Source organism: Lagenorhynchus albirostris, chromosome 2 (genome assembly GCF_949774975.1).
Source record: "Lagenorhynchus albirostris chromosome 2, mLagAlb1.1, whole genome shotgun sequence".
Taxonomy (NCBI): domain Eukaryota; kingdom Metazoa; phylum Chordata; class Mammalia; order Artiodactyla; family Delphinidae; genus Lagenorhynchus; species Lagenorhynchus albirostris.
Genome location: NC_083096.1, coordinates 90,553,391 through 90,573,854, shown reverse-complemented (window position 1 = coordinate 90,573,854; position 20,464 = coordinate 90,553,391). Strand labels below are relative to the sequence as shown.

Genomic DNA, 20,464 nt, shown 5'->3' with positions numbered 1-20,464 from the left:
CAGACAAGATGCTGAATTCCTAGGAGTATCCATTCTCTTGCCAGGAAAGGACATGCACGTTTAGAATATAAATAATAATTTACCAAGACCCTGGTTTGATAGCCTCACATACTGTGAATTAAACTCTACTTAGGGCTTCCCCGGTGGCGCAGTGGTTGAGAGTCTGCCTGCCGATGCAGGGGACACAGGTTCATGCCCCGGTCCGGGAAGATCCCACATGCCGTGGAGTGGCTGGGCCCGTGAGCCATGGCCGCTGAGACTGCGCGTCCATAGCCTGTGCTCCGCAACGGGAGAGGCCACAAGCAGTGAGAGGCCCGCATACCGCAAAAAAATAAGTAAATAAACCCTACTTAAGTTGATCTGGACCTTCTAATAACATATGAAGCCTGGAAATGCCTAGAAAAAGGCAGCCTGTTCCCATCGAATGCCAACAAGGGGGCTAGTCATAGCCTGATTAGCTGGAATCTCAAGGGCCTAAGGCCTATTCAGACCCCTGCCTGGGAAGCCCATCCTGGCTCCCTCATTGGAATTACACAGGAGTTTACTCTAAATTTGTTAGACATTGGAGCAGGATTTACTTCCACATGTATTCAGAATATAAAAATATACTCATTTTATTTTAGAAAAATGCAGACCAATGGAGTAAGCTCATCATAAACTGGCCTGTTAGGAGTCATAGAATCCACAGGAAACAAGTTCTGGAGACCAGATGCCTGCCTCTGCCTCTCCAAACAGGCCTGAGTCCAGCAGAGGATGTTATTCAGGAGGACTGCTCCTTGGAGAGCACGGAGGTTAGCTACAGAGGCCATTCACATGTAAATGTCCATCGAACCAAAGCCTGGGATGAAAATCAAACTCTGTGGAGCTAGACACAAGAATGGGGGTGGATGAGGACAAACCACTTTCGAGCATTTCTTATTTCCTGTTTAACTTCACCACTGGGAGGCAACCTCTTTTTCCTATCTCGTTTCAACTGAGAGTTTGATTCCCCTCCAGCTCAACCCGAATCCACCCTATCTCCCATGGTCTCTACTCCTGGGGCACCAGCCATGGTGGCAGCTCTTCCTTCTGTCCCTGGGCCAGAATCTGCTGGAGTCAGGCCTGCCTCCAAGGAGAGAGCTTGGGAAGCTGAATACAGAGGTGAGTCCAGGCAGTGACTATAGTAGTTTGCTACTGAATTCTTGCTTGCTGTCCTGATCTCTTTACCTAAAGAGACAGAAGAAGGAACTGCTTTAAATAGCCCTTCTTTCACAAGCCCATTTGTCACCAGCTGAGTTCAAGTTCAGGAAGAAATGGGACTCCCTGCCCCTCCAGGCTCCCCTTGTCATCCCCATCAAGGGAGAAAGAGACAGCATCTCAACCTGTCTTACCTGGTAGGTCCTGGGACTGCAACTTTCCTGGGGGGCTGCAGATTGCTGCGACCGGCACCAGGGATGGGAAGATTTGGTCGCTGAGAAACAGGAACTTGATGGGTGTTAACGAAAGACATGAGTTAGCAGAAGGTTCAAGTGACCTTCTCAAAAAGAAATACTGGATGAAGGTAGAGTGAGTTTGGGATTAGTGCCTTTCTTCCCACCCAAGATAAAAAACATATGGTATTTGAAAACTGAGGCTCAAACTCTGCCCAGGCCCACATTCTCTCCTTAACTCAGCCTTCCCATCTTCAAACAGAGCTGTAATGAGGGTGGAGAAAGTCACTGCTACCAACTCTGGGAGGGTGCGTTCATGCTGGGCAGGGGTAGGTATTCTTCCTCCTGATTTCTTATCCTTATGGCCATTCTTCTCACCTCTGTGCCCTGCGGCACTTGGTCTTGGAAGTCCTTTCCGAGCTGGCAGGGAATCTGGAGGAAGGGCACCTTTGCTGGATGGAACACTCCGGCTGGTGAGTGGCATCCTGCTGGCAGGCCTGGGAATGGCCGACGGAACAGGCAGTCGACTGGAAGGTTTAGCAGCTGCTCCCTGTGGCCGAGACAGGCGCTGAGAGTTGCTGGTAGAAGGCTGTGGAGCCAAGACTGGTCTGACAGAGGTAGGTGGGCCTGGTGGAGAGAAGCAGAGGAATTTTAGGGTCAGCTCCGCATCCTCCCTCCTCCCACTCACCCACAGCTTTGCTGCCCAGGTCTTCTCACTTGCTGTTGCTCTCCCACTGGGCCCGGCTTTCCCCCGGACTGGAGGAGTTGATCGGGCAAGAGGAGAAGATGCTGGGCTTTTGGATGCAGGGAACAGATTGCAAGTGGGCGACTCCTGAAGCACAAAGAGGGGAAAAAAAGGACTAGAATGGAAAAAGAATCTGTTCTGCTGGCTGATTAAGGGACAGAGGTGGAGAGCTGCCTAGATCCCAGTGAGGAAGAGCAGAAGTCAGCTGCCAACATCATCATCATCATCATCACCAATGCCATTTATTAAGAGCGGACCATAAGCATTATAGAGCTCACGCACAGACGCGGTGGTAAGTGCTTTGCTTATGGTACCTCGTTTAATTCCAACAGTCCTATGAGGTAGAATTTGACTATCTCTATTTTACCAACAAGGAAACTGCTCTATGCCTGCACTGAGTCAGGCACAGTGTCGGGGGCACACATCTAACCCAAACCCTCTACACTCACCCTCTTCATGCTGGAGGGCCTCTTTCCAGATGTTGCTCGAAGAGCCCTGACTGACACCTTCCTATCGCTGCTCCGGAGTCGGGGTGTCAGGCTGCTTGGGGAGGGAGTGCTCCGAGACAAAGAGCTCACGGTGGGCAGCAGGTCTCGGACAGGACTGTCCTTGAGCACAAAGGTCTCCCGCCGAGGGCTGGGCTTCACCCTTCGAGGCCCCGGGCCCTCACCGGTGTTCTCCCGCTCCTGCAGGGCACACTGTTCCAGATGAGCTGCCAGCCGGTTGGCTTCACTGAGGATTTCTTCCAGCTTCTCTGGGCTGAGGGGGCCTAAACTGAGCCTCAGACTCTGGGGGGCGGGGGCCACTGCATTTGGGTCACTTCGATGGGAGAGACCTCGTCGGAGGGGTTTCTCCGGAGTCACCGACACTGCTGTATCTTCTTCCTCTCGACTGAGAAAGAAAACAAATCAGGCACCATGCCCACATGGAAGAGAGCAGGAGACTACAAGGGAGACTGGGCAAAACCCCCACTACAGAGCTAGGAACACAACCCCAAACCCTGATACCCGTGCTGGCTGTGAGATCTAAGTGATGAGACAGCCAGTTCTAGGAGGCCTTCAGCACTTACTGACATTGGGAATTATGCCAGGATGTACATGAAGCAAATCCACTTACCCTTCTTCTTAACACCCTGAAATCTCGTTCCAGCTTATCCCTTCTCCCCTTCCCCAGTAGTGTCATAGGGGGCGAAGTCAACCAGCCACCCAGAAGCGCCAGTGCACCCAACCTTGCTAAATTACCAATCCAGACCTAAGGCCAATAATTCAGCAGTAAGGTGTTAGAGACAACCATTGTTGGAAGAAGGTAAGTAGGATAAAGAGTCTACTACCTGTCAGATGGTGACAGCCCCCCAAAGTCCAAGGTCTCATCTGCTATAAACTTTACATCTGTAGGGGAGGAGAGAAGGAATGCCAGCCTTTGGTCCCTAACACGGCTCTCAATCACAAGGCCTCATTCTTCCCTCCAGCGTTTCCTTACCTTCTTCTAAATCTTCCATGTTCCAGCCAGCAGGAGCAAAAGTCAGCTTAGACCCCGGAGCTGGAGAGAAAATATACCTTTCCTCAGGTCTCCATCCTGCCCAAGGCCTCCCAGCTAGACTCGGTAAAAGCCAGGGGCTGGGAGTCACTATGGAGGTAAAGCAGGCGTCCCAGCAGCAGCACCTGCCCCTGTAACTGAGGTACTCTTACCTCCGGAGCAAGTGCCGACACATGCCCCATCCTCCCATCTCCTTCCGCACATTGGCCCCCGCCCCACTGCGACGCGAACTCTTCTCGCTGGGGCGGTCTACGCGCCCCATCCTCCTCCCCAACATCACCCTCCGGGTTCTTCCTCTCCCCAAGCCACCTTTCTACTCTCCGCGGCACCACGCCCACACCACACCTCCACGCCACCCTCAGTTTTCACTTTCCGACTCGCCTCACCTCCCGCGGAAGGTGTTTTCCTCCCACAACCTTGTCCAGGGAACCCGCTCCGAGGGGGCGGGGCTCCTTTCGAATCTCTCAGGCCCCACCCACTCCTACCACACGCGCTCAATGATTGGTGAAGGCCAGCATCCTCCGCCCTTGTGGGGCGGGGCGGTGGAAGGGTAGCCGGCCGGAAGTCCGCAGGTGGGGGCCGAGTGGAAAGCCGTTCCAAGAAAGGCTTCATTTGGAGGGCTGAGGCGAGGAGGCCGCGAGCGCGCTTGCTTGCCCGGGAGACCTTGTTCGGCTTCCCTCCCGGAGCCGGGCCTGCGAGGGGCGGGACCTCGCGGCGACGCGCGAGGGAACGGGCCAATGAGTGAGAGTTTCGCGACCTGCCGTCCCCCTCTTCTCCGCCCCCTCCTTCTCGTGCGAGGCAGAGCTGAGCTTTGACGGCCCCTTGCGGCGGTCGGCCCTAGAACTAACGCTCTGCCTGAGGAAATTCGTTTTATTGGGCTCACTTGGCTCACTCCATTCGGAAGCGCAGTGTTAGCCTGATCCCTCAGGTGTATTCACGGAAGCAACTAAACATTTATATTTTAGGTATATTGAGGTTCTCTAAGACGTACATCTTCCATCGGCTTTTTAGGCGAGAACATTCGGAACCTGAGGCATCCAAGGTGTGAAGAAAACTATGGGCTTTTCAGACAAGGAGATTTGGGTTCAGATTCAACCGTGGCTCCTCTGTTGACAAGTATATTGAGTATCTTTGACCTCTCTGAGCTTATGTTTGACCCCTCGCTTATCTAAGAGGATCGTGACCGTCGCAGTACATGGTTAGGAGGATAGTTATGAACATCAAGTTTTATACCGTGTGCCTTCCTCTAAATTAAAAGCTGTGGTGCAAAAAGCTTAAGCCTACTTATTAGGGATTTTCTTTGTTGTTTCCAAGGGTTGCCTGTGAATAGACTGGGCCACCAGTCTTCTCAGAAATATTCTAAAATTTTTAAGTTAAAAGTCCCAAAAAGAATGGTTGAAGAGCTTTCCCGTAAACAAAGAGCCTAAGCTTTTAGTCCCCAGAGTTTATGACCATTATTTTGGCGGTTTATAGGCTTTTTGTTTACTTCCGAGTTTTTAGTTGTGAAGTTGAGGTGGTGAGGTTGGCAGGAGTGAGATGTTACAGTAATAAATGCCACAGGGAGCAAAGGAGGCTTGGAATTTAGTGGTGTGATAAGGGAGAGGGTGGGGAGACCCAGAACTTGCAAGCTTGTGTGAGGAAAAGCTGAGAGAAGAGGATTGCCTCTTTTTCCGTAGGTTTCCTGGTGACAGTGGAATTTTAGTTGCTTGCAGTTTTCAAATTCTTTGGAGGTAAGAAAACCAGAGCCAGTAGCTTCTCTCTCTTCAGGCAGGTAGTGGAGATCAGAGGGAAAGAAGCTGTTAATTAACTGCATTCTGTCTTCCCCTAGGAGCAGCCTGAGTAGGGAAGTTCTTCACCCACCTTCAGGTAAGCGGAAGAGGCAGCTTTAGCAAGTTGGAAGTTAGTTTCTTCTAAGGAAACTCATCTCCAATTTTCTGTCACCAAATTATGATTTTGAAAGCTGTTGAAGAAAAAAAGCAATGGACCTGCTTTCTCTTCCATCAGAATGACAACAAAGCCAGAAAATATAGATTTCAGGCACAAGAATTCTTCACTCAGCGTAAGGCACCTAATCTGGGAAATAACGTGTCCCCCTCAGCTCAACTCCAAAATGGTATGTATGAATAAGAGTTAAAGATTTGGGGTAAATTATGAAGAAATGAATTAATGAAGAAAGTATACCCCCTCCCAGGCACATGGTAAGCCTTAGTTGAGAAGGTACTTTGAGCATAGTGTTGAGTGCATAAATGATAAACTTAAGGATTCCAGTGCAGTTCTCCTTGAATGCCGGGAAGCCTCTTGGTCACTGTGTACGTGACCGGCTGTCTCGGGACTCTGGCCCCTGCTCCCTAATGGCCCTCTCAACATTCTCAGCCGGGGTTCCGCTAGTGCCTTAGACTCTACAAATGATTTGTTTGACTATTTTCTCAGTTTTCCCAAGGATGCTACATAACTAGTAACATTCTTGATGCATAGGAAGAAGTTAATTTATGACATACAATGAATGCCTTGGGGCATTGGGACTTTCTCATAGAACTCCAGTTGAGAAAGACTGGAATAGATACTTGGCCTCAACTGAAAATAGGCCTTTGGTCTGAACAGAAAAGCTCTTCTTCACACTCAGCCAAAACATATCCACTTCCTCCTCAAAACCTTGCCTTATATTTACTGCCTCCTAGAATTTTTTTCTTTCTTAAACCCATGATTCCAACCCAGACCGAAACAGTGAGGGTCCCTGGGTGAAAGAGATAAGAGGAAATAGGGAAGACTTGAATTCAAACAGACCTGATTCAAATCTTAGAACTTCTACTTTCCAGCTACATAACTTGGAGCAATTTATAAGCTTCAACTCACTCATTTGTAAAATGAAGATTAAAAGAGATAATGCCTGATGCGTAGAAAGCTGTTTCAGTTATGTATTATTGTGCAACAAACCACCCAATATTCAGTGGTTTGAAACAACAGCAACTATTCATCTGCTCATGATTTTACAGTTTGGGCAGAGCTGTGCAAGGACAGCCTGTCTCTATGTGAGGAGTAGATTGGGTTTGACTAGGGTTGAGAGGTCCAAGGTAGCCACACATGTCTGGGGCTGTGATGCTGGCTGTCAGCTGGGATGCTTGGTTGTCCTCCACGTGGCCTCCCATAATTCAGTAATCTATCCTGAGATGCTTTACATGGGAACTGACTTCCAAAAGCAAAAGCAGAGACTAGTAGACTCTCAACTGGCATAGCATCACCTCCACTACATTCTTTTGGTCAAAGCAGGGCACATGGTCAGCCAAATTCAAGGGGGGAGAAAAAGACTCCAACTCTTGGTGGAAAGAGCACCATGACCATTCCAGGATGGAAGGAATTGTTGCTATCTTTTGCAGATTCCATCACAGAATGCCTTCAGTATCTTATTTGTTATAGAAATGAAAACATGTAAGCAAGAGCACATCACTTTTATTCTTTCCCCAGGGCTTAATGAGACTCTGCACTGGTTTCTTCACTATCTCCCGGCCCTCACATCTTAGTGCTCTGTCTTTAATTAGCTCTGTGTGTATTTATGTGTCCTGCTGTCTGTGTCTCTGTGATAGATGTGAATCCTGTTTTCCAACTTATACTGGAAAGCACAGAGAGGAAGAGAGCAGGTCATCTTGAGCATCCCCCTTTGAGCACCTAATACTGTATAGAGTTGTCATAGACTGTCTAGAGAAAAGGACAGTGTTAGGAACCTCTGTGGAAGAGAATGTAGTTATGGGAAGAGAAAGAGGAGTCTGGGGGCCCGCAGATTCCATACAGTCTGGCTAAAGGATTCCAATTTTCTCAATGGTTTTCTATATAGAAAGACTCAAACAGATGGACACTTATGCAGCGAGGATCCACACCTTTATTTAGATTAGTCCAAACAGACACTATGCTGGAGCTCCTTAAGAACACAGTCTCTCCACAGGCTTCCTGGAGGCACAGAAAAGAGAGGGTATGTTGTGGCCATAACGGCAAACAGTGAGAGCTCATCCAGGCTGCTGAGGTGACCTCCTTTCATGGTCCCTGGGTCCTGTGCTCTGAATTCTGTATTTACCCTGCTTCGTTGCTGGCACTGACCAGGAGAAATGGAAAAGGGCACTAAGAGTAACAAGGATAACACCAACACAACATGACATTAACCTTAACCTTAATGCAGAGAAGGAATTGAGGGATGGCGAGAGAACTGGCTGTGCAAGCCAGCTGGCAGAGAGAGATCTCCTGAGAAGCTTGTACTATTTTTTTTTTTTTTTTTTTTTTTTGGTACGTGGGCCTCTCACTGTTGTGGCCTCTCCCATTCCGAAGCACAGGCTCCGGACGCGCAGGCTCAGGCTCAGCGGCCATAGCTCACAGGCCCGGCCGCTCCGCAGCATGTGGGATCTTCCTGGACTGGGGCACGAACCCGTGTCCCCTGCATTGGCAGGCGGACTCTCAACCACTGTGCCACCAGGGAAGCCCAGAAGCTTGTACTTTTAATGCATCCCTCAAGGTTTTCATTTGCTAAAGATCAGTGAGAGGCTTAAATAAATGGCTTCTGGGATGGAATTAATTCTTGGGTTTCATTGACCAGGAGCTGCAAGTCAGAGGAGATGTTGGGAACCAGTTCTCTTTAATTCTCTCATGAGCTTCCTTTTCACCCCACTCATCAGTTTGTACACAACATTTCTGCTGTGAGTGATTTAGAGTCTGAAGGAGTTATCAAATTCTAAATGATGGTCTGAGTTGCCCTTTGCCAGTAACGTGCTGCTTGGGACCACATTCCCCACATGTTCAATTATTGTTGACATATAATGATAACAGTGGTTTTCTTCTCTTGGAAGGGAAGGAATCCAAAATCTTCAAAGTAAAAAGGAAGCAAGCTCATCTGGTTTTCACCATGCTTAAGATACTGAGGTAGAAACACTTAATTGATGGGAACACCTTCCTCTCTCTTTTTCTGCCATGTGGTGGTGGTGGTGACCTCGGCCATCCTCCACTCCTGATTGTTTTCTTTGACACCTTTTCTTACAGCACCTGCTCACTCCCTCCCACAAAACCCCCTTACAATTAGGTAGATGCTATCACTCTTTTTCAGAGGGCCGCTAGGTTTAATTCCTGTCATCAACTTGAGGAGTACAGATACATAGAGGATGTGACAAAAGTAGACCTCATCTATGGTAAATTCCCTCCACAGGGATGATAGTATTCACTTACAAGAAAAAAAGTCATTAAAAGAAAAGTGGTTGCCAGTGAGTGTATGGTTGAAAGGCTCAGGAATATATATCTGTCTCAGACTCAGCAACACTAGCCATAAACATGAAATACTCCATTCAGATCCCCTGTACCTCTCCTTACCTTCCTCAGAGTTGCCCATGTCTGCTTAGCATGCCTCAATTAGGAGCTGCAAAATTCAGACATCTCTCTGTGTTGACATCTCTCCGTTTTAACATCTCAGCAATCTCTGGGAAACCTTTCAGAGCATCGAGAAGGGATATACTTCCAGGTTTGGGGGGAGTCCATGGTGCTAATTAAGAGTCTATGCGGAGGGAAGAATAGGACATGTAATGGCCCATTCATTCCTGAGTCATGCTGCACATGCTTAGAAAGTGCCCACTGTGTACCAGAAACTGGGCTGGACACTGAGGGACAAGGTGAATAAGATGGTCCCTGCCCTCACAGTGCTCACAGTTTATGGGGAAACAGATCAGTAAATAGATAATTATAAAACAATATTCTAAATGCAATGATGGCAATCTGAGCAAGGGGACAGGAATGGATAAATGAATGAATACTTTAAAAGCGGTAGAGAGGATGTGCAATATTCCCATTTAACCAACTAGAGACGAAAGTCCTCTGGTTTGTTTAAAAGCCCAATAAAAAGCTACAGCTTTCCTGGATTGAGTCAGATTGTATAGTTTAATGAAAAATGATCTGGGTAAGGTCCAGCAGACTTGGCCTCTTTTCCACCATAGTGCCAACTCCTCAATTAACCAGCACTGGAAATCGCAGGTAAACTGATCAATCACCTCCCTGTGCTTTAGGTTTCTCCTTTGCAAAGTGGAAATAGTGATTCTTCCTATATTACAGAATTATGATGGAGAGAAATGAGGAATGGATGATAAAAATGGCTCCTAAAATACATCCTGATGATGACAGTGATGAGAAGGCCTGAAGGGGAAGCAACCCGAGCCCTTCTCCATCTAGGCTTGTGTCTCTGCCCTCGACTTTCCCACCTGTGGAGAGAGGAGGTGATTGCACCTTAAGGTGCAAGTTCTGCCCTTACCTTTCACATCCACCCGACAGTCTACTGACGCCTCCCCCAGGGGGTTAACAGCCTTGCAGATGTAGATGCCCCCGTCAAAGGGGCCAGGCTTGTGGATTTCTAGGGAGCAGATTCCCAGGTGAGTGAGGGCTCTGTACTTGGGGTTGCCTTGGATAGCCACCTTGTTCTTTAGCCAGATGATCTTTGGCTGGAAGATAAAGATGAGGGGGGTGAGTCAGGAGCAGCCAACAGGACTCCAGCCCCCCTGCCAGAGAGACAGCTTTGAATCTCATGCCCAATTGCCAGCAGGTCATTAAGTGACATCTTCATATATGAGGAACAAACACTAAAAGCAAAACTGGAAACATTATCCACATCAGCCTGTCTTGGACACCAGTGCCCTGAGTGTTCCTACGTAATGTGCTGTGGAACAGGCAGATGATGGTGACGGGAGCAAATGTTTTGGTTAGAATGTTCTTCGACACAGCTAAGGTTAGAGCAGAAGCAGAAAGCAGCACAGCCACCCACAGACCTCCTTGCTCACCTTGGGGGAGGCATGGATGCAGCAGAAGAGCTGGGTGTCACAGCCAATGACTGTAGTGCAGTCTGCCAGAGGCTGGGTGAACTTCGGGGCTTCTGAGAAATCTCACTGGACAAACCCCTCGGTCTTGTAAACAGTAGCCGAGGGGACCAAGAAGGGCCTTGCTGTAGTGCCTGAGAGCCCCATCCGTCTTCAACTCTTTCTCCTTAACTCTTCCTGGCTCTGAGTCTCAGTGCTTTACCTGCTTTCTGGATGTGGGCCGGGTCGGCAGTGACAGAGGCTGTCTGGCTGAGCCCACACTGGTTCTCAGCAAAGACTTGAAATGCATAGGAGTTGCCGACGATGAGGTCGGAGACTGTGCGGCTGGCGCGGTGATAGCGCTCCAGCACCGTGAGCCACAGCTGTGGGGCCCCGGAAGATGCCCGGAATGAGACCCCTGTTTTGGCAGCTCACTCCACCCCAGCCTACTGCGTGGAACTACCAGAGTCCCATTCCAGAATGTGCTGTTCCTCCCTCCCTCCATCCCAGCTGGGCCTCACCCCAGATTTGGTGTCAGCCTTTTGCACCACGTATCCCAGGAGTGTGTTCCCGTGTCTTGGGGCAGAGTCCACTCCAGGGTAGCGCTGGAGCCCCAGACATCCACCAACTTGATACTCTGAGGAGAGCCTGGCCTCTTTGAAAGGGCCAAGCATGGCAGCGGGCATGGCATGCCTCACATGCCAGGACATTACCAGGAGGGGCCCCTCCGCTTCTGCTCAGCCACCCCTCCCTTCACCCACCACTGCGTCCCACAGCCCCGCTTCCCCGGCTCTCTGTGCTGATTCCTCTTCAGGCTGGGGTGGGAGCCCCCAAGGACCACGTCGTCTCCCATTCCCCCCACTGTACCGATCACCAGGGTGTCAGTGGTGGCGGTGGCCTCCAGCCCACCCAGCTGCACATGGAGCTGGTAGTGACCCAAGTCAGCACACTGGGCCTCTCGGATGAAGAGGTTGGAGTCCCGCTCCCCATTCCGCATGCTCACATGACTGGCGTCCAAGGCACAGCCGTCATGCGTGCGCATGGCTTGAGGTTGGGGTTTGCCCTGAGAAATGGGGAGAAGGCTGTGAGCTGCCCTGAGAGGCCTTTTGCCCCTCCCGGCTGCAACAGGGGTCAGATCCACCAGGTCCACGTGGTGACTTGACTCGCAGCTGCAAATTCCTTGAGTGAGAGGTTGGTGGACTGTCCCAGCGGACTTCCATCTCTCAGCAACAGCCTCAGGATCATGGGAAAGGGGGATGGCTTTGAGTCTCCCCGCCTCTGAGAGTCTAGGTCATGGACACTCAGGGCAGCTGGGACTAAAATTAGCTGCCCAAACTCCTGAGAGCCCTCCAAACTGAGCGCTCCCAGACCCCTGCTGACTGAAGGGCATGGATTAGCCTTACATCATCACCTGGGCATGCCTAACCTGACCTGACCCCAACACCCCGCAGGAGTGCTGATGGAAGGGCTGTTTGGCCTCACACTCAGTGACATGCCCCTTCCATTCAAGGCTAGGACGACTGTCCCACTGCTAGCAGGACTCTTGTTTTTTGTTTCCAAATCAAAACCCTGGCCTGGCTCCAGTCATGGACCCAACGTGGGGCTGTCATGATCACCTGGAACGGGATTAGTAGATTCAGAGTGTCTCCAACCTTCTGGACGTAGGTCTGCCTCTGGGCCTGAGGTAGCCAGATCTTGGGGTGCTCTGAGTGATGGAAAGAGAGAGAACGGGGTGGTGAGCCTCCCTGGGGGGAAGAGGAGAGTTTAGAGGAAGTGTAAGTGGATGCTGCATCTAGCTGTGCTCCATGGCCAGGTGACCCAGGCAACACTGACCAAATTAAGCCCTCTCTCGGGGAATGGGAAGATAGCTCCCATTGTCTCACTGGGATTTAGGGATAAGCAACCAGCTGTGGGATCCTGTAGAGAGAGTTAGTCTCAGCAGAAAGAGCACTGAAGCGCGAGCCTGACACCTACTTCTTTTAATTGGTAACTCTCCACCATCGACTTTTCATCAACTGAGATTTCTTTTTTGTTTATGCACAGACCAGTCCAGTCCGAGTGGTCTGTCTTTCCACTCCTTTTCTACATTTGTCCTCAGCAACACTCCTTTTTTCAAGGCCACTTTCAATGTCAATCCTGACCCCCAAGTGTCCGCCCCGCTCCCCAGTTCGGTGCCAGACCCCGAGGAGAAAGCTTTATATTCTGCAGGCAGAGTCAACACCCTGGCCCCACCAGGACAGCACTGATGTCACTGCAGAGGGAGCTGGCGTCTGGTCCCTTCTCTGCAGGGCTGCCCTGTTCAGGGGCCTGCACAGTGTCTTCCAGTCTGTGGAGGATCACTTTGTACAGTCAGAATCTGGGACAGATTAGGTCCACTGCTTACTCCCCCTTGATCTTCCAGGCGTGTTCCAGTGAGAAGAGAGATTAGATTATGTTTATTGGCTTCCAGGATGAAGACAGGAGATGCTCAGGAAAGTGCTGAGTGTAAGTTTGGGGAATGACCAGGTGTAAGTTCCTCTCAGGATGCCTCCGGCAGCCTTGGCTGAGGAAGTGCAAACATCCCACCTGGGTTCCTTTCGGGTCCTAGCTGAAATCTACTCCATTTTCCAGGCTTCTGGTGCTACTGCTTCCTCCTTTCTCAGGCAGAGACAGTCCCCCGCTGCTGTAGTCTTACAGGGGGTGTGACAGTCTCAGTTCCCACCAACTCCCCAGCCTCCCCGCTCCTTCATTCCTATCAGTTGGAAGAACTCCACCCCAGCACACAACTGTGGCAAACAGCTTGATAGCGATTCCAAACTTTTTGATAACACACATTTCCCTGTAAATACATCCCTGAACATTCACCCTAATGTATGTATGTTTATTTACAAATTGAACTGTTTAAAATGTACATTACATAATGCAGAATTTGAATGGTGAAATTGAAAATAAATCAAACGAAGGGTCTACAAAGCTCTTCCTACACCTCAGTTTGTAGATCGTTGTTTAGAGACCAGGAACTTCCATAGTCCGCCCTGATTAGCATCTTGAGATAACTTGGGCTTTGTGGATGAAGATAGACAGAAATATTCAGTGCATGCTGTCCATTTTATTTGCCTAGTTTCCTTTTTTACTGTGTGGCTTACGTTTTAACCTGGGTTGTGCTGTCTTAGGCTGCGCCTCACCCCTCTACCCTGACAGAAGTGGGAACTGTGTGGTACAGGGCCTCCAGTGCTCTAAGCGCTGTCCTGCCCGTTCGGCCCAGGGCCTGAGGCCTCAGCAAGGACTCAGCTCGGAACCCAGGCAGCTGAATGACCCTGCTCGGCTGCCCTCTGTTCGACTTTGGCAGTTTGGGTGGAGGCGGGGCATGAAGAACAGAAGAAGTGTTGTGTGATGTGTTCCTTTCCTGTGGCCATCTTGGCAAGCGACCAAGGAGTTGAGAACAGGCGGATATGACTTCAGGGTTTTCTGCAAAAAGAGGGCGGCAGTTGAAAAGGAGGGTCAAAACTTCATCTTGTTGGGCTTGGTTCCCCACTGCTGAGTGGGGACCTAACCCTTCACGCTTGCCGGGGAGAGGGCTGAGGAGAAGCCGGCTCTGCTGTCCCTTGCGCTGCCTACAGAACCTCTGAGTTAGGAAGGACCTTGGTGAGCACCCAGAGCAAGGAGAAGACTGGAAGGAAAGGGCTGGGAGAGAGAAACAGCTTTGCTGTTGACCTCACGGCCGGTTGTGAAGTCGTGCTGGCACCATCTAGGAACGTGTGTCTGAAGGAGCTGTTCTCTGAGCATGACAGCATATCTGTCCACTTACCTGCCCTTCAGTGTCCACCTGGGACTGGGCACCACAGTCAGGGCTCCTGCAGTGATCTTGCCCCTGGAGAGAAGAGGCCAAGAAGGGAAGGCAGGGGGCCACACTCAAGGATTAAAAAGGCTGATGTGAGGAAAGGAACCCAGGCTGTCACGCCTGGAAGAGGTGCCAGTTGAGCCCTGCTCTGCTTACACCTCAGGTAGGAAGGGGGCTTCTATAGGTAGGTGCATGCTGATGTATATAGTATTTGTTCCCACTTAGTCTTTCCTAGAAAAGTATCTTGGAAAAGGTTAGCATTGTTTCACTTGAACTAAGGAGAAAAAGGAAAGAAATAAGTTTATGTGGAACGTAAGCTAAGATGGGGGAATTAGGAGGAGGATGAGCAGAATGGCCCTGAGATCCAGAGGGGATGCCAGCAGGGGGCAGAGACAGAGGAGAAAGGCTGACAGCCAGGATGGTGGATTCTTCCTCCCTGGAGGGCTCCCGGGCCAGTTCTTTGCTTAGAAGTGGGATTCCCTGACAAGATGGTGAATCAGTAGGGGACAAACTTAAGTTACTATTTGGAATGTTCTAAGTCTGAGGACTAGTAGGCGAGGATTCTGCTCTCAGCAGTCTCCCAGCCCCAGTGGGAGGGCAGAGGATGGGCTTAAGGCTAAAGCCGCTGACAAAATATGGGAGGTGACAGTGTGTGACAGCTCCAGGTGCCTGGGCTGCAGCAAGCTCTTCCCCAGAGCACCCCAGGCCTTGAATCTGCCCAGCAAACAAGAGCAATCTGACCCCTTGCTAAGAGTGTTAATAGGAGGGCTCATCTGGGACATCTCTTTTCACACATCCACAGTCAAGCGAGGTGTTAATTGTACTGACCTTGGAGAAACATGGCTTTCCCTGACGCCCAAGGTCTTTCTCCTCTTCATATGCCAGGAGGGATGTGAACCAAAGGCTACAGCCCTAAAGCAGAACCTTGGGTTTCTAAGACCAGGTCTGAGACAGCCGCAGTTTGTCTATGAGATTTTCTCCCTTCATAGAGTCTCAGGTAAAAGACATTTTGAAAAGTCCTTTGAGAGCCCTTGGCTTCTGAGCTGTGTTGCTCTCAGCACTGAATTTCTCTCAGACAGAATACTGTCTTAAAAAGGAGCGGAGAGGAAACTACTTAAAGTCCAGAGATCTCGACTTCTCTTCATTAGAAAATCCTTCCTAATTCTACCGAATTTCATCCTGCTGAGGTTTATGCCCATTTCCTTATTCTCTGCTCATGGGAAATAATTGTTCCCATCCTCTCATAACTTGGTTTCACATGGCTAAAGACTTTCTGCCAGCGATTCCCTAAGGACTGTGTAGTTCAGATTGATGGTATTAATTATGGCCCAGAGAATGAAGGAACAAGATAGACACATTGAAATAGTGGAGGAGTGTGTGCGTGTGTGAGTGTGCAAGACTGTGAGTTCGTGTGCATGTGTGCACACACATGCACAGGCCTGTGTGAGTGAACGGTTACCAAAAGAGGGCAAATGCACAAGGCAAGCTATGGCTCCCAAAAAACCCCAGAGATTTCCAGGGATCCAAAAAATACCAGCATTTCTTACAGAAGCATTAGCAGATGCATAGGGTCAGAAACTTGTCTGGAGGAGTGTGGTGGGAAAGAAATGTGGTGACTTCAAAAAAATAAACCTAAAAACCTTGTGAAGGACAAGAGTGTCACTTCCTTGAAGGCCATGAAACTAAGATCAGAAAAAATAAAAGGACATAGAAATAGGCAATACTTCTCTGAGGAAAAGACTCCATCACCCTCTCCCCTTGTGGCAGTCTCCCCCTCACGCTGATGACGGTAGCCCTGGCTCAGTGTCACTTTCTCCAACATTTCTCCAGTCATGATTCCTGCTCATTTCAACACCCAGACTTCCAGTCCCTGCAGGGCCGCTCCCAGCCTTGCCTGCCACTCCTCCAATGAGTTTGTCCTCCCCTGCTTCAGCCCATGGTTCCTTTGGTCATTGTCTAGACCAATAACTATAGCCACTATAGAATCTGAATTTCAAGCGTCCCACTCTCTCAGCACCACCTCCATGACAGGGATGGCTAATTGCTCACAACAATTTGTACATATTATCTCTTCCATAGTATAGGGATCTCCGAGAAGGAGTGGCCCCACTTGCTGTATGACAGTGAGACTAGTTCTTGCCAGTGAAATGTGAGTGGAAGTGATGAGAATCACTTCTGAGTCGAGGCTTTTAATGAATGAGTTTTCTATTTCCCATCTGCTAGCTGCATGCAGGCGATCACGGGGCCCTAAGGCATGGCGGAGCCACAAGATGGAAGAGGCCCGGGTCCCTGAATTAGTGCTGGAGAACTATCTGCTGAGTAGGAACGCTTGCTTTTAGTTGTTTTGCTAGTAAGGAATAAACATCTATTGTATTTGAGCCTTAAATTCTGAGGTCGCATAACCTAATGAACAGTCTCTATCCCTTCAGCTCCCTCCCTCTAAAGCTCTGCCAGCAGTGATCCTTCAGCCCACTGAGACCTCTGATCCATTATCTTCCCACCCCTTCACTCTCCATCACCCCTCCATGTTACCACTTTCTTTCCCACCCAAATTAGATTCCATGGTCATCGTTAGACTCACTCCCTTGCATACCCACTCAAAGCCCTAATCCTTTTCCACTTCCTAGCAATACCCAGCCCCAGTTAAATACACCCCCTCAGTGTCTGCATCCACACAGCCAAACACGACTGGGGAAAAATATTACAAAACTATGCTGACTTTAAATTGATGGCCATTGCCTCCAAATGGACCCTGGCAGATCTGCCAGACTTCCCTAATTCACTCAATCTCCTGTTCTCCTGGGTGACTGTTGTACACCCTCTTCTAAAACTTCCATACCTTTTCCTGAATCCTTATTCTCAGTTGACAATCTTGCTAGTGTCTAAAGCCTGCCTATAGCCTATTCTTAACTCAGCAGCCAGAAAAGTCTTAAAACCTACACCTGATCATGCCAGATCTCACCTAAAACCCTGCGCTGGCTGCCCATCTGTCTCAGGGTTGAACCAGTGTTCACAATGGTCCTGCTACCTCTTTGACCCCAAACCTGCTATTCTCTCCCTCACTCTGCTACAGCCACAGTGGCCCCAATCCATAATGCACACTCCTGCCTCAGGGCCTTTGCACTTACTGTTCTGTCTGTGGAAAACCTTCACTCTCAATATCTGCATGCATTGTTCTCTGGTCTCCTTTAGGTTGCTGCTCAGATGACCTTATTAACAAGACTTTCACTGAATATCCTGCTTGAAACAGCAAGTACACTTCCCACCCCAGCACTTTATACCCTCCTCTTTCTCTGCTTTACTTTTCAGCATAGCAGTTTTCACTTTCTGATATTTTATATATTTTATTTGCCTATTTATTATCTATCTCCTTACATAGAATGTAATCTCCACAAGGGAAGTTATTTTTGCCTATTTTGTGCATTTTTGTAACAGTGCCTGACACATAATAGACACAAAGTAAATATTTGTAGAAGGAAGAAAGAGGATAAGAAGGGACAGTGGGAGGGTGGGAGGGAGGAAGGAAGGATGGTCACTTCAAGGCTAGGGATTCAGCTTCCCAAGCCTGGAAGACACAGAACAGTCCAGACTGAAAGAGGACACAGGGTCAGTTGGAAGCAATCGAGCTGAGATCAGCAGACGGGCCCTCCTACTGGGTCTCAGAGTCCCATCTTCTCCGTGTCAGGGTGCAGTCTGTCCCATATCTCTCACTCTTTCGGAAGCTCTCCTCTGGCCCCTGCCCAGCGTTGCCTCCAGGACACAGTGCCTCTGTGCAGTGCTGAGAGTGACAGAGGATGGTTTCCCAATGCCAAACACCTACTTCTGCTTCTTTAGCCATGGAGCAGTCTTTCTTGACTAAAAGCTCCGTGTCGGCCAGTTGCAGTTCATTTTAATGTCACAAACATTTTGATGCCTGCTCTATTTCATGTGTACTCACATGCTAGCCACTGTGCCCTTCTATGTCCCATAGAGCTCCCCATAAGGAAGAGGAGGCGTTAAGAGGAAGGAAAAGTCCTTGGTGCTCACAGGGAACTTGGGGGCCATCTAGTCCAGCACCATAGCACCCCCCTGAAGACCTCTGGCTAGGCTTCAGTGATGCTCTGAACTCCCTGAACTTTGTTGAGTATTTTTCTTGGAGCAAGAATCCACAGCTTTCATCAGATTTTCCTAGGGATCCATATCCACCGAAGGGTTAAGAGCTCTGATTTAGTTCAACCTCTCAATTTACAGATGAGAAAATAGAAGCCAGAGGGGTGGATTGACTTGCCTTGGGTCACAGGACAGAGCTAGGGTTTGAACTCATGTCTTCTTTTCCCAACTGGATAACAGATGCAAACACTTTGCACAATGTCACAAGGAGTCCTTGCTGCTAGTGACCTCTGGCATGTAGGTGGGTTGAGTCACTGGGTGCTGGTGGCCCTGAGGCCACACACAAGATCAGGGCCCTTCAGGCCACACTTGGGGGCTGTGGCCAGGGGCCGTCAGGAGGGAGGAGTGTGGAAGGGATGAGCACCCTCCCCCAGGATTTTGTGGAGACCAGTGGTCAGAGAGTCAGCAGTCCTGGCTCTCATTCTCCCTCTGCCTGTGACTTATTCCCTGGGCCTTTTCGGGAAGAAACTGATTTTCTGCCTCAAGACCATTCCAGCCTAGTATGTTCCCAATAACTTCTGCTCTCTTTACCTGTTTTTCAGTGGGGCAAACTTGGTCGGCTCTCTGCCCCTGACATACAAATAGCTTCTGAAGACCCAGCATCTTCCATCAGGATGATAAGAGGCAGCAAACTTTCCCTCCACAACCCTATTTGTAGGGAGAACTCAGTCTTTATCCCTGACTTGGAAATAATTTATTATCTATTCGTATCTTTGTTTGGCCTCTTCCAAGGCACTTTGGATTATCTCAACAATCCTTTCGACTACCTTACCAGGTCGATACTATTACTCACCATTTTACAGAGAGGAAATTGAAACTGAGCAGTCCATTGACTTGGCCAAGGTCACGGAGCTGCTGGAGGTGGCCCTGGGAATTGAGTCTAGATGCTGTCTTCTTTTCTTACCTCTCCTTACCCAGGGATTCCACGGTGTCTCGTCTGTGGTCTTTGCATCCTCTGCACTCAAGGCTCCAAGGGGCCAGAAGTGGGAACTTTGTGCAGGGAACTGTCTTAAATGTTTCGTGCAGCCCCCGTAGTTGCTTCCGCCGATTACCTCGCAGGAGAGGGGAAGAGCCAGGCTCCCGTCTTCCACTTCTGTCGGCTGAGCCAGGTGCAGTGGGAGCCACCCAGGGTAAATGTCACAGAGCTGTTAGCTACAAAGGCCTCAGCCAGGGGCAGTCTGGGGGCTGGGCAGCAGGGCTGCTGGCAGGGAACTCTGGGGCTGGAAGGGGCACCCACCACCTCCTAGTTCGAAAATGCCTTTATGTTGAGAGGCTCACAGAGACCACAGAGAGGCAGCCAAATTCTTCTTCCGGACGGTCTCTGCTTCCGTGGAGCTCAGGCTCAAATAGGCTAGGGTTTCCCGTGGGAGCCAGTGGAGATGTAGGTAGGGTAGGTGGAGGACCCACGGCTCTACCAAGGGCGAAGCGGAGCGTCACATACTGTTCACCACTTAGCCTCCCGGTGGCTCTAAGCTTTTTGTTTCTTTCTTCTCCAAATCCAGATGGACATCATCTCACCCCTCATTCCCTTCCTGACTGGCGTTGGTATATCAGGTCCCTGTGACAGACGTATTTTAAAGGTAAAAATACAAACCTATCATTATCAGTCACTGTAAATTGCCACAAACATCATTCACTGACTTTTCAGGTAAAAAGCAAAGACCCAGCAGAGACATTTGAGCAGCAAGCTAGAATCCACCAAGGAAGGGGGTGGGGGCTCCAATGGATGCTTCCCCATCCTAAGTACCAATCCCGTGAAACCATTTAGATCCGCAAAACCTATGGAGGTGCAGTCAGGGCGGTAGCGCATCCTCCCAACTCCCACCGCTCACTTCCCATCCCCATGGATCACCTTCTGTGGGGGGCAGGAGCTGGGGAATGGGGCTGATGGCCCCCCGCCGAGGTGAAGCCTGGGCTCCGTCAGCATCCGCTAGGCTGGCTTCTTTCACTTTCAGCGTGGATCCGAGGCCACCTCCAGAGCTGTGGCTGCCTCCAT

At 49.8% G+C, this 20,464-nt stretch overlaps 1 protein-coding gene across 1 annotated transcript; it reads right to left on the bottom strand.

The window, feature by feature from the left end:
• Window positions 1-598: 598 nt before the first annotated feature.
• LOC132514560 (titin-like) lies at window positions 599-20,464 on the bottom strand. The gene is given in 15 exon segments (XM_060139445.1): window positions 599-1,206; window positions 1,371-1,464; window positions 1,788-2,036; window positions 2,604-3,045; window positions 3,485-3,542; window positions 3,634-3,693; window positions 9,962-10,148; window positions 10,485-10,645; window positions 10,723-10,882; window positions 11,021-11,067; window positions 11,070-11,154; window positions 11,362-11,562; window positions 12,116-12,204; window positions 20,321-20,434; window positions 20,437-20,464. Coding segments are annotated over 15 exon segments (2,184 nt in total). The 3' UTR covers window positions 599-997.